Source organism: Phoca vitulina, unplaced genomic scaffold (genome assembly GCF_004348235.1).
Source record: "Phoca vitulina isolate PV1807 unplaced genomic scaffold, GSC_HSeal_1.0 scaffold54, whole genome shotgun sequence".
Classification (NCBI taxonomy): domain Eukaryota; kingdom Metazoa; phylum Chordata; class Mammalia; order Carnivora; family Phocidae; genus Phoca; species Phoca vitulina.
Window position 1 is genome coordinate 6,005,032 of NW_022589757.1, and position 14,435 is coordinate 6,019,466.

The following is a 14,435-nucleotide window of genomic DNA, read 5'->3' on the forward strand; positions in this document are numbered from 1 at the left end:
GAGGACCCAACAAATGCAGCTGTGTTGCAGGCAAGGACTGCCATGAGGTCTCCAGTTGGAGGAGCATAGTACCAAAGAAGGTAATCAAGGAGACACCTTGTATTCTGGATCCACACACTGGGCCATCTTCATCTCTGCAGAAGATACAGGTAGAGAGCAAGTTAGGAGAACCTCGAGACAGGAGGACATGTTTGCAGGATCAGCAGCTGCCGTATGAATCCCACATTTGATGATAACAAGAACTTGGCCAGTAAAATAGAAGAAGTACAGGTGGAAGAGTAGAACTTCTAGCACCAGTAAATCTACATATACGCTAGAACATTTTTGGACCAAGTTTGCTGGAAAAGTTAATAGTAGAAAAATGAACTTCAAACTGTCACAATTAAAAATTATAAGAGTTATAGGGCACCTGGGTGGCTCAGTTGGTTAAGCGTCTAACTTTGGCTCAGGTCATGATCTTGAGGTCCTGGGATCAAGCCCCACATTGGGCCCACTGCTCAACGGGTAGTCTGCTTGTCCCTCTCTATCTCCCTCTGCCCCTGCCCCGCAATCACGCTCTCTCTCTCTCAAGTAAATAAATAAAATCTTTTAAAAAAGAAATTGTAAGAGTTATATAATAGTTAATACATAATTTTACATTATCACTTTGATTTTATTTGAAGATATGTAAACTTGGAATATTACTCAAATATAATCTGAATCTTACATTAAGTTACAGAATCGTAGCTGAGTAAAGCAAGAGAATATGGAATGTTTCTGTGTGCTTATGTACTCAGCCTTACAATCTTTGGCAAAGTACTTGCAGATAGTCAACCAAATCTCAGTATCAATCTCAATTACCTCATTGAGTTAAATAGAAATGAATAGAATTACATAGATTTAAATGGAATTTGATCAATAATCTAAAGGCAATATGTTTGCATATTCTTGCTATGAACTTGTTTTACATAGCTAGGAAAATACGAATGGAGCTTGAATTGATGAAGATTAGGCCTGTTATGATGTCTAAATTTAATTTCCATCAACAGCAGATTCATATGTTATTTCTAGATATGATGTCACTACTAGGCAGCCCTATATCTTCACCAAATCATCTATTTATTCTTTTCACTTACCCATTCTAAAGCCACACATACCACCATTATGTGTTTGTCAGTATTCCTTTATGGAAAATTTTCCAGAAAAGAAAGCCATTTTTATGCTGATGACCAGCCATGGGTGTGATTTTTATTTTTCCATACGTTTTGCTAGTGCTTAGAGGCAAAAAACTAAAATAAGCAATTTAAAACAGATAGACATTGTAATATAAATTACATACATGTTTATAGATATAGATATATTATGTTCAATTCTACAGACACCCAGCTGCATTTTCTTAGGCACTTGCCAGATACCATAGTGCAAGCCCAGACTGGGCAAAATCCCATATCCTCTGCATTATGTGTCACATTTTGATGGCTGTTTTTTTCATTGTTGTTTTTCAATGGCCAGGATCTAATAGTAATAAGAGCAAACATTGGACAACTCTAAATACCTGTAATTTCAACCAGAAAATACCAATTTTAAGATAATCTTGTGGTAGTTATTGGAAATTTAAAACACCATTTCTAAACTGCACTGACTATTATTTCTGGAGAAGAAAATTTCCGCTATTATTTTTTTCATTTATCAAGCCATTTCAATTTATTTGCTTTGGTATTAAGGATTCTTTTCCCATCTATTTCATCAGCAATAGAAAAATTACCCAGTAGACATGGCTGAGTTACAAAGGGGAATAACAAGCATCTCTTATCAAGACTATTCACTTGAAATATACTTATTAATATCTAGAAGGAACATATTTCTAATACCAGAAAGTAAAAGCTATTGGGAAGTTTTTATCTTAAGTTGTCTTCAAGTTAATTTGGGAGATACTGAGAAAGATGAATTTTTTGGAGCATCCAAATTGAAAAGGAATTTAGAGGCTGCAGTTCCCCAGGTCCAGTCTCTAGCCCATTGCGTGAATCTCTTCTGTGGACTCAATGACAAGTAAGCATCTAGCATTTGCTGGCTCAGAAATTCCACAGATGTGGGACCCTTAGGTGGTGCAAACAGTCCACACCACCTTTTAGAAATTCATTTCCTATTTTCACCATAATCTACTTTTCTCTAACTTCCATGTATTGACCCTAGTTCTGTCTCCAGAACCGGACAGAATAAAACCAACGTTCATCTAGATCTAGACAGCTATCGAATTACTTGAAGGTGTGGTTACATCAACTCCCCTCAAGTGTTCTTTTTACTTCCTTTAGTTAAAATCTCTAATTCACTATCTGTCTGTGTGGTTCAACTACCCATATCCCATATCTCAAAATCACCAGGGACTTAGAAAACACAGATTCCATGACTTCATCCCAGATAAACTGAGTCAGTCATTTTCTCTCCCCCTCTCTCTTCTTTTGCTCCCCTCATTTGCATTTGTTACAAACACATCAGAACAATAATGTTTAAGAACTGTGATCCAGGTAGAAGCATTCCTACCTGACCTCTCCTTATCAGAGATCAGTGGTTCTCACATTTGACTCAGCAAAAACACCTGGTAAGACAGATTGCTAGATCTCGCTGCTCATGAGGTTTGATTAGTAGTTTTCTGGTAGGATCCAAGAATTTTCATTTTTAACTAATTCTTAAGTGGTACTGTTCCTACTGGCTTTGAGACCATGCTCTGAAAACCACTGCCCTAGACCAACCGATGCTCTCCTCTCTCCACTGATAGATGCCAAGGGCACACCGAATGTCACAGCTGAGAGGCATCTCTCCAGTTGTGCCCACATCGTTTTGCAACCACCAGTTGAATTATAGGGTTAAGAGCCAATTGTGTTTGTTCCCATGTTCAGTTTATCATAACTGAATTATTGTAATTACAAAAATTATTTAAATATATTAGGGCCTGAAATTTGAGTATGAAAAGAAAAGACATTTCTATGAAAACTAAGTGGAATACCTAATAAGACTCAATAAAGTGAAGATGCCTTAAAAATTGCTGTCAAATTAAATCTGAGAGAGGCTTGCTTCAGGAAAGTGTATTTCTAATGTTTTCTAACTTAATAATCTCTTGTTCTTTAATCATCTTAGTTGCTTACCTCCTACATTTGCTCCAATCTGTCGATAGTCCTCCAAAACATAACTGAACACAATACTCAAGATGTAACCCAACCAGCAGAGATTCGGAATATTATCTTCCAATAGGAAAGGAAAGAGGAAGAAAGAACATGTCATGTAACTTTTACAAACCAGCCTGAAAATTGCCTCAGTTCCCCCACCCCAGCTCACAACAGCCATGTCAAAATGTAGTCAGTTGATGGGGTAACTGGGTGGTGGACATGAAGGAGGGCACGTGATGTAATGAGCACTGGGTGTTATATAAGACTGATGAATCACTGTACTCTCCCTCTGAAACTAATAATACACTATATGTTAATTGAATTTAAATTTAAAAAATGAAAAAAATTAAAAATGAAACTATAAACCCCTTGAAGGAAGGAACTACATCATTTTCATGGTTTATTTCCTTGCCTAATAGAACCTAGACACATAAATGCTCTCCTTATTAAAAAAAAAAGAAAGAAAGAAAGAAAGAAGAGACAAACTAAAAAAAAACAGACTCTTAAATATAGACAATAAACTGGTGGTTCCCAGAGGGGAGGTGGGTGGGGGGATGGGTAAAATAGGTGATGGGGATTAAGAGTACACTTAATCATGATGAGCCCTGAGTAATGTATAGAATTGTTGAATCATTCTATTGTACACCTGAGATTAATATAACACTGTATGTTAATTATTCTGGAATTTAAAAAATTAATTTTTTTAAATAAAATGTAGTTATTTGGGGATTAAACTTTAAAGAAACATTTTTTTCTCATGAGTTCAGATGAGATCTCCTCAATCTTGTCTTTTGCTGCTAGAATTTTGGTTTATTGTTTATTTATTTTAATCTAAGTTTGGTTCTTTATCCTTCTTTTCATTAAACTCTATCTTGTGAGTTATAGCTTTACATAAGTTTTTAGAGTATTTCTTCGTTACCAGCCTTTTAACCAAGGTTACCAAATTTGCATCATACATACATTTTATCAGAACTACATCAGTTTAATGGTGAAAATAACTGATTAAAATGCCATAAATAACAGAGAGGAAGGGGCACCTGGGTGGCTCAGTAGGTTAAGCGGCTGCCTTTGGCTCAGGTCATGATCCCAGGGTCCTGGGATTGAGCCCCACGTCAGGCTCCCTGCTCAGTGGGGAGCCTGCTTCTCCCTCTCCCTCCTGCTTGTGCTCTCTCTCACTATCTCTCTCTCTCTCTCTCAAATAAATAAATAAAATCTTAAAAAAAAAATAACAGAGAAGACAGCTTTCTACTACTCCAATAACTAGCACATCTTGAAGATAGTTGTTTGTTTAGTTATGAACTTCACCCTTCTCTGTCTCGGCCACAGAGGTACCATGAAAGACCACTACACGTCTCACTCCACAAACCTTCGTTACAGCAACCTCCTGTCCTCAGGTCTGGTAAACCTGTGAGCATGTACATGACAAAGATCTGACAGAGTTTACATGGGGAATAATTAGAAGAACAATATGCCATTAGAAAAATGAACAAAGCATTTGAACAGTTTTAAAAAGATGCAAATAGTCAATAAATACATGAGAGAACAAACAGAAAATCTATCTTCATTAATAGCCAAGTATAATTTAAAAAGCAACAAAATAACTTTTTCCTCCAAATAGGTTAGTTTTAATATAATACTAGTGTGAGAAAAGGGGTAAGTAAATCAGTGACTTCATACATTGGTAATAGGAATATGAATTGCTAAACACTATTTTTGAACAAAACTTTGCAGAATGTGTCAAAAGTTTCAAAATTCTTCTGGCACTTTCAGTCAGTAATTCAACTGCTAATAATTTAATCCTGAGAAAACCTACATGCATGCAAGAATATTCATTATATCATATAACTGCCAAATATAAAACACAACCTTAATGTACAACAATTGTACATTATTACAATTTCTTAAATACATTAAGGTAGATCTACCTGGTGGAATATTATGCAGCTATTAAAAATTAGATTTTAGAGGAGTGGCTTTCATCTTTTTTTTTATTGCCAACCACATTTGACATAGTAATGCATACGTGTTCATGTGTTTGTGTGTGTATATATTTATTGTATTACTATATAAACTGCTTGTGTGTGTGACAAAATAACATTTCAGAAACAGTACATTCCCTTATTATGTGTGGTGCACTTTGATATATTCCAAGCTATTCTATAATATTTAATTTTTTTCATAATGTTGGTAGCATCTATCTAAATTGATCTCCTTACCCACTAATGCAATGAATTTGAACAAAACATTATTTTAGAAAAAACATATAACATGAATAATTGACCAAAATATAATCACTTTAATATGTGTGTTACTCATAATAAGCCAACACTATGCATAGTATAATTTCAGTTTTGAAAAAAATAAAATTAAAACATTTTTTAAAAAAAGAATGATATATTAGTATGTAAATAAGTGTATTCAAGTAATGTTTATTTATTCCTTATATTTTTCTATGTTTTCCTCAATTTTTCTAATGGATATATGCTACTTTTATTTTAGGAAAATATTTTAAATGGAGGAAATGAAAGTATTTGGCTTTAATGTTCTTTCTCAATCCAAACAGGAAGCTAGTAATAGATACTTAAATGTAAATGTGTTCATAAACCCTCTCTTTTTAGTACATAATAATAGAATTTTTTCAGTCCTCCACATTATATACACCTGCTCCCAAACTAGCTATAGAATCCTTTTTTTCTTCCTTCTTTCCCTCCTTCCTTCCTTTCTTCTTCTCAACGATTTGAGCTTATCTATAACTTTCTAGGAACTGATACTCTCCATAGTTTTGTTAAAATTATTCACATGTTCAGTAAATTCATCTGCAAGTTTACCCAGGAGAATTGGTTTCATTTCAAGCAGGGAAGAGCTTTCCAAAATAAGAGTTAAACAGGCCCAGATTCTGTCAGTTAGTCACTATTTAGGGTGTGACCAGGGTCCCCCATATCTCACTCCACTATATCTCTCCTCCCTTAAGTCCAAAGTTAACGCAAGACATTTGAGTCTCATTACCTTAGTTTCTAGAAGCTTATTTTTAAAATTTCAGCCAAGGAACTTAACTCATGCAAAGAATCAAGTATGTATTGGGGGATTCGGTAATGTTAATGTTGTTTAACAGCTGTTGATTGTTTCACCAAGCCAGTTGACTTGATGAGTCAGATGGCTTGTAAATATGCTAGTTCTGATTCTATGGGCAAGACAGTCCAGAGAGGGACTCACCAGAGGAGTTTAGGGGGCAGTTAGAAGGCTCTAGCAAGAACTTAGATAAGAAGGTCATCTTTGAAAAGTGGGGAGAATCTGAACAGGTATCTACCACCATGGGTAGGTGACCCAAACTGATAGAATATCAGGTGCAAAGGCCAGCCAAAGAACCATTTTGTGGGGTGATGAAAGGCAGTTTGAAAGGCCAGGAAAGCTAGATTATAAAGGATTTTGGAATCCAGGAAAATGCAATGGTATTTGTAAGTGAAACAGGGCATTTTTCAACATGAGAGTAAAAGAACAGATAGTATCCTTAAGTTCTAGGTCTCTAGTTGCATGCCCTGTCTCTAGTCCAGCTGTATCACATTATCATCAAGCAGTCAGCTCCTTACCATGTAGCAGTGGGGCTGGGTCTCTGGTCAGACAACTGGGTCATGTACACCAACAGACACTCAGTTGGCAAGACTTGCACTTTCTTATTCTCAGTCCTTCACTATGGCCTCTGGAGCCTACAAGACATTCTAGAATGTACTTCTGAGTCTACAGAAATGCATAATAGACACAAGGAGGCAACGACAGGAAACATACAAATTGGAATTGTAGGAGAATGCAAGAGTTAAGAAGTTACCTATTTTTTTAATCCAAAAGATGCTGAAAATCCCCCTACTTTTCTCTTTAAACTCTTTCATGGCTATCTTCTAAACATCCTATCCCTTCATTTCTTCTCAGTCTGTTTGTTGTCCTATAGGTCAAGAAAGACTGCTGTGTGTTTTTACAACAGTAATAAAACAAGTAGCTTAGTCACCCAAGCAACTGTGGCTTCTCTCCACTCCCTTTATGGATTAGTGTCTGCAGGAAAAGAGAATGGAAAGTGGCCTCCATCTTCCTAGTGCCCCAGGCTCTCAGATTGGAGCTACGAGCCTGGCTTTCCTGTCCATTTCTACCAACTCACAGCTCCTTATTGTCAACTTTCTGTTACTACTTTAAGAACAAGAAAGATTTTAAAAATCATGTAAAATTTATAACTATTGGTAGTTACCTTAGAGGAGCTAAGAACAAACACATAGGTTGCTTGTTCTGACTTTTTTTGGGGGGGAGGAGGCGGATATTTTCCTAACTATAACAAAATTTCTATGGAGCATTTAAGAGGTGAAGTTTTACTGTGAGGGACCAGAAAACTCTCCTTGTGTATATAATTTTATGTGATAACTATACTGTAGATTAGGTAAGTGTTCTATATTCACTTAGATGCCAGCAAAATCTGAGCTGTATTTTTGTCCTGAAACTGATTATGTGCTTCTTTTTTTAGCTTTTTGCTCAGTAACTATTACAAAATCTCATAGGATATTGAATTTTTGTTTTGTTTTGTTCTGAGTTCCTGTCTTTGTCTTTCTCTATGGATTGCTGTTTCCAGTATAATCCTTTTTCTTTAGAATCTGACAAGAAAGGGTATAAATGACATAACACATATATAGGGATTTGGTTAAAAATAAACATTATTCATATGGAATTCAGTTGTAAACAAGTTTCCAGAATTAAGATTTTAGAACTTAACTGTAAAAATTTCTCAGATTCTTCAACTTGGAACAGTTATGAAAAGTTAATGGCGGGGGCTGATTCAATACAGCCTCTGAGGAACTGCCCTAAAAAGGAGTTTTATAAAACAGCAGATGTGTAAATACATCCTTTCCTACCACAAGAAAAGATCAATATTCTTTTTAATTTAAGATTTTCCAGTAGAATGAGCAACTATATTTCCTTGTGCACTAGGATAGTGCCAGTCTGTTTTTTCCCAGTATGTGAAAAAGGCAGGATTTTCACAGCATTTGCAGATAGTTCCCAATGATCTAGAGCTTCAAGTTCACATGACTCACTGGGCACCCAGGCTATTTACTTTGATCCCAGACTGGGGCATGTAAACCTTTTTTTTTTTTTTTTTTTCTGTTAGTTGTACCCAAATTTGCCTTTTAGTTTTCTCAATGCACGTAACGGATATCCTTATTACATATTTGGTAAGACCATATCACACAAAATGTTTCATCATGTGACTGTTTCCCATCTTTGTTCATCTGTTCTCCTATTATCACAAATCCCCCAGTTGACTGTAAGCCTGTGCTTTTCTATGGATTTCTGTGAATGAGTATTTTTTAATTATCTCCTAAGACAACAGCCTGTCAAGCTAACCTTGTACCTCACCCCTTTTTTAATGAAACCTATACCAGGCCACGTACTAATAGCTTCAAGGAAGTTTCACAAATCTGTAGAAAGAGAGCCATGTTAATATTTATTAGATTTACAAAGATGACAGTAATTTTCACAGTCCAAATAAAAAATGATTATATGAGTTTCAAATGACTTTCTATTTCAACGTGACTATTTCATTCTTCTTCCCAGTAGTTTTTAACAAATCACACTAATCTGCAGTTTTATCAGTAATAATTTTACATCAGCATCTTCCCCTCCTCTGCCATATAAGCATTCATTCTTACACCTCAACCAATATGGCATTTTCTCCATCCCACATATGGCATTAGAAACAGTAAGCCCTTTTTAAAAATACATTATTCAGCCTCAGAATAAATATATATAAATTCATGTACACACTTATATTAATAGCACAAGAAATGAATACAATAGTAAATGTAGGCAATAGTGTGGTCTTCAAGTATAGAAAGGTAACTTTTAGATTCCAACACTATTTGATCAATCTGTTGCCCAGATTTGGGATGGAAAAGCAATATAATTTTAGATTCCAGTTCATTAGCAACTTTATGCCCTTTTAGAGTCAGAATAGACTTTGGGTGTCAGTGTCCTAATGAGAAAGCATTTAACAATAAAAACAATAATAGTAATAACATAATGAGATAATAGCCAACATAAACTTAGTACATGGAATGTTCCAAGAATAGTTTTGAGCAATTTAGTTTCATTCTTCTTCAGAAAAAGCTTTTAAGTAGGTACTGTGATTATCCCCATTTTATAGATGAGAAAACAAGCACAGAAAGGGTGGCAAGAAGGAGCAAAACATACCTTGTTTATAAGGCCAATATATAATGTAAAGTAGGGTGTCTTGTTAACAAACTGCTTTTTCTTTTCTTTTTATTCCTTCCATAAAGTGACTAAAGCATAGCCAGTGGGAAGGCATCTTCTACTATTAGCTGCTAGATGCTAAGTTTTGAACCCTTTTCCCCAATTAAAAGAAAATGATGCCTGATTTTCCATTGCTGCTGTCCATGTCAGCCACAGGGCTCTTTTCAGTTACTGTGAAGTGTGTAAAGAAAGCTTGATTTTGAAATTATTGATCATTTCTTAAACATATTGCTCTTTTCCAAAAATATGGCCATGAGTGATCATTTCTCTCCCAACACCACACTGCCTTTTATCAAACTCTGATCCATATTAGGTAGTAAATCAAGACTACTGTTATGACTAATTTATTACTAAAGTATTATATTTCTCAAAAAATCTTTTGACCTTACCTTATTATTTTATACTCCAAAAAAGACAAATTCCATTCAAATAAGTGGACCACCTTATTTTTATTGCTAGAACATATAAAATGAGAGATGAAACAGAAACCACCAATTAACAATCTGCAACTCTGATCAGAAATTTCAAACATTTTTTATCTCTCTAGAGTACTAGTATTAACAGGGACAGTGTTGGATTTCAAGATTTCAAAAAAATGAATATGTACTCTAGGTATTAACACAATATATGGAATCAGAATATATGGGATTTTTATGGGGTTGGGGTTGGAGGAAATCAGGTGGAAAAGGATAGGGAGATGTCTGGTTTGAAGTAAGGAGCAAATAGACTTTTATCTGTAGATGTATAATTGGCATCTTTTTCTCCATTACCATATAGGACAGGGGACAGACTCAATCTTGAGTTTCTACCAATTACACCTTTAAAAATGAATTTTGTTTAATTAAATCATATCCTCTGCATATCCAGATATTTATAAACATGACACTAATTCCAGCAACTGAACAAGAATGCATTCACATTGCTACCTTTCAGGGCAATTTACTAAGGTTTCTTTTAACATGTTTATAACCAGTTGCAAATCTAGGTGTTGCATCATTGCTACGCCTTGATGAAACGTTTATGGACATGTTTTATTATTTGCTAATCTGTGCTGTGAACCCATCAGTCTGTTTGCAGTGGGGAGGAAGTGGGTGGAGGGGTGGGAGGGTGGAAGAGGGGCGAGTCATTTTGTTTGATGTGTTGGTGGAGGGAGGAAGTTTGAACTAAGATGTACCTAAAGGGTTTTGCTTTGACCCGTGCACAAAAATCAGCTGCAATAAATAAATGCTGCTCATAGCAGGTTTTCAGTGATCATACTGTTTTTTTTTCCTGTGTTTTATATTTTTTCTCAGGGGAAATCTCTCACGTCAAAGAGGTTAACAAGCCTCGTTCAGTCTTACTAAAAGGATCATCTTGTAGCATGGAAGCAGACTGGAGTCTTTGCATATACTTTGTAGCTCTTTGTTGTTACCTGGAGCAGAGGACATTAGACCAAGATGTTGCATGAGCAAAGGACCTGAATTGTTCTCTCTTTGTGTACATTAAGGCATTGCCATTTCAAGTGACTCTACCATCTCAATGCCTCCATTTCAAAATGTTGTCTGCTTACTTTCTCCTTGTACTAAGCTGGATCTGTGTCTTTTCCTTTTTAACAAGTTCAAGTGAAGTAAACCTTTTTTTTTTCCTCTTTCTCTTTCTCTTAAAGCTTTTGCTAGACACACAGTTCACTGAAAATTCACTCAGTCAAAAACTGGAAGAATTGTAAAAAAAATACATATATCAATAAGTATACATATGGCTTCACATTTATTAAACAATAAATTAGCACAGAAAGTTTCATTTCACCAATGTGTTCACAGTCAGAAAAAAGCTCATGTCTTTGTCTGTTGTCTGTACATTCTCGGTTAATGTTTCTTGCATTTATTTTTATACCATATTTAAATAAGAAACACCTTTTACTCCAAATGTATTAAAGTTGATCCCTTCTCTGTAAATTTGTGTATGTTTATATTGTTGTTTTAACTTTCATTAAAAGATGCAGAATCTCGTTGTTTTTGTAACTTTTGACTTCTGCGTGCTGACAAAGAAAATGCTGAGAAAGCATCCACAAATGTAGACTTGCAATTTTAAGATATCACCCTGCATGTTTTTTTAGGGCTTCAAGGCAAGCTTAGGTGGCACAGTAGTCAGGAGCTGACAGAAAGTGTTTCATCTGGGGCCTAATCCAGGACAAGGAAGATGTTTTTTCTTCCATTCAGGAGCAACACAAATTGGCCTTCCACATTTTTAGAGCTATTTCACAGGCCTTTCAGCCTCATGAATATGCATCTCTGTCTATTGCTAATGGATATTTCTATGAGAATTAGGTTTGAGTGTGACTTCCGCACTCAGGAACTGGTATTTTTCTTTAAAGTATAATTCTAAAAATGCCTTAAATCGCGACTTTTTAACACTTTGGTGGTTACTAATTCTTTCGAGAACACAAAGGTAATTAGTAATCTTTAGTTAAGTACCTGCCACAGTAGTATGGGCTTTACATGCCCATAAAATCCTCACATTTAACCCTCACAGGAGCACTATAAGATTATTTCTGCAATTTTGAGAATATTAAAGCAGAGGGAGGTTAAGTAACCTGTTCAAAATCACACAGCCATATAGTGAGTTGGTACACAAATTCAGGTAGCCTTACTCCAGAACCCACTATACTACACCAATCCACTATACCACACAACTTCTTTTGGTAAAATCTAAATGAAAATCCGTATATACTATCACATAGGAAGCATTTGCAGTGAATTTTAGGGCATTCACAGAATATCCTCTGAAACTCATCCATGGACCCCAGATAAAAAACTTGACTCCCTTTAAGAGTTGGGTCAGTTACACAAAAGGTCACACAGTGGGGAGAGGGCTTAATTTGTTTACTTTTGCATCCACATAGGCTTAGCAGACTCTGGATATTTAGAAAAGTAGTTATTGTAATTAATTAATTATTAATTACTGTTGGTAAATTTAAATTCTGAAAAAACAAATACCAACATCAGTGAGAAATTAGTTGTGAGTCTGTGAGCTAGTGTACAGAACTGTCACAAAATGGGAGAGAGTTGATAGGAGAAATTATACATGACAATAATCAGAACACTGTAATTACTTAAGATTTAAAAAAGATTTAATTATATGCCCTATGACTTTTTAAAAGGAATACATAAAGTGCATGCACATAAATCTAAACATATAGATGTTCTCCCTTGGAAACACTTAATTCAGGACAGCGTTGGACAGATGGCACTGAAGCTAGATTGAAACACTATGTAACAGAAACATGATTTGAAAGAAAGCAATAACCAATTAGAAGAATATGATGAATAGACGATGAACCTTGCACAAATAAGATTGGTTATTTCGGAGGCTATCTCTTACAAATTGTCATTCCTTAGGTGCCCATCCTTACTGAAAATTTTAAATTCCAAATTTATACAGAAATAAAAGATGTAAGAATGGCGAGAGGACAGAAAAGAGAAATATCCAAGCAAGTATCCCCAAGTCAGGAACTCCTAGTAAACATGCGAGTCAGTTTGAGTTCAGGACATAAAACTTTTAAATAGCCTAATTTAACATAGTTTAGACAAGGCTCGGGATACAAAACAATGTATTTTAGAAGTATATAGAAAAATGTTGGAGTTCTTGCAGTTAGTTCACTCAAATAAACATATGGCAACTGTCTCCTACCCCACTCTGGGACAAATTGATCTATAAGGCACAGAAGGAAAAGCTCTCAAGTTTCTAATGAATAAAATGGTTTTTAAGAAGTCTTTTTCTACCTTCACACAACTTAAAAAGTTACCCACTGAAGAAGTGGCCCAGAGTTTCCACGCTCAATTGCAAAACTTTTTAATTCATCCTCTAAATTGCATTGAACCGATTCTTCTCTCTGCAGTGTTTACAACAATGTTTTCTGTGGATTTACAATGGTTTTCCTGCTGGAATAAGAGTAACAGAAATATGGTCAGCAACTCTGCCCCTGTCAGGTACCAGGAAAATAAATGAAGGAAAAAAGGCTCCCTTTTCATCATGACAAGTGTGTGAGTAGATGTTGCTACTCAGGACTTGCACATGCGTCCCCCTCATTCTCCTGGCTGAGTGCTCACTTCTCTTTATAGATGTATGAAGGTTTATGAATAATTTCGTTCTATGTGGAAAGCAAGTCTTGGCTCCTAGCATAAATTTAGTCCTGGTACATGCACTGATTGTCTCCACACATAGGATTTGTGTGTTCTTAATTACATACTTGAAAGAGCACATTGAAATAGCCATTGACTTTACTGTTGCCCATGACTGTCTCTTTGCATATTCTAACACCCTCTAAAACATCAACAGGAGGTAACCAAAGGTTCCCCTCCATCTTCTAAGTCATCTTAAGAAAACAGAGATAGTGAAGAATTTGATGAATGTAAAGGATGGAGAGAGATCTAAGTCGTGTATCACCCAAAATTATCCCATATATTTTGTTGTGTACAACCATGTTTTTATATCTTTTTATTCAGAATTTTGTACTCCAAATTAACCTTTAAAAAGATGCCAAATGTGATGGGTATTAAGGAGGGCACGTACTGCATGGAGTACTGGGTGTTATACGAAAACCATGAATTGTGGATCACTACATCAAAAACTAATGATGTATTGTACGGTGACTAACATAACATAATAAAATAAAATTTTAAAAAAAGGATGCCTAATGATATACCAAACATAAGACATCATCATTTAAAAATCAGTTTATTCTTTATTTTTTTTTTAAAGATTATTTATTTATTTATTTGACAGAGAGAGAGATAGCGAGAGCAGAAACACAAGCAGGGGGAGTGGGAGTGGGAGAAGCAGGCCTCCCGCCGAGCAAGGAGCCCAATGTGGGGCTCGATCCCAGGACCCTGGGACCATGACCTGAGCCGAAGGCAGACGCTTAATGACTGAGCCACACAGGCGCCCCTAAAAATCAGTTTAAGACAGAAATTGTTGTATATGCTCTTGAATACCTGGAGAAGTTTCTATACAGCTGAAATGTAATGC

General features: G+C 35.6%; 1 protein-coding gene across 3 annotated transcripts in view; it reads left to right on the forward strand.

Moving 5' to 3' along the window:
* Positions 1 to 11,415, forward strand: part of RGS7 (regulator of G protein signaling 7) — a 517,535-nt gene extending 506,120 nt beyond the window's left edge. For all 3 annotated transcript variants that reach the window (XM_032389411.1, XM_032389410.1, XM_032389412.1), the window contains one exon: positions 10,721 to 11,415. In XM_032389411.1, coding sequence (XP_032245302.1) covers positions 10,721 to 10,771 — 51 coding nt within the window. In that variant the 3' untranslated portion in view covers positions 10,772 to 11,415. The remainder of the gene's footprint in view (positions 1 to 10,720) is intronic.
* The last annotated feature ends 3,020 nt before the right edge of the window (positions 11,416 to 14,435 follow it).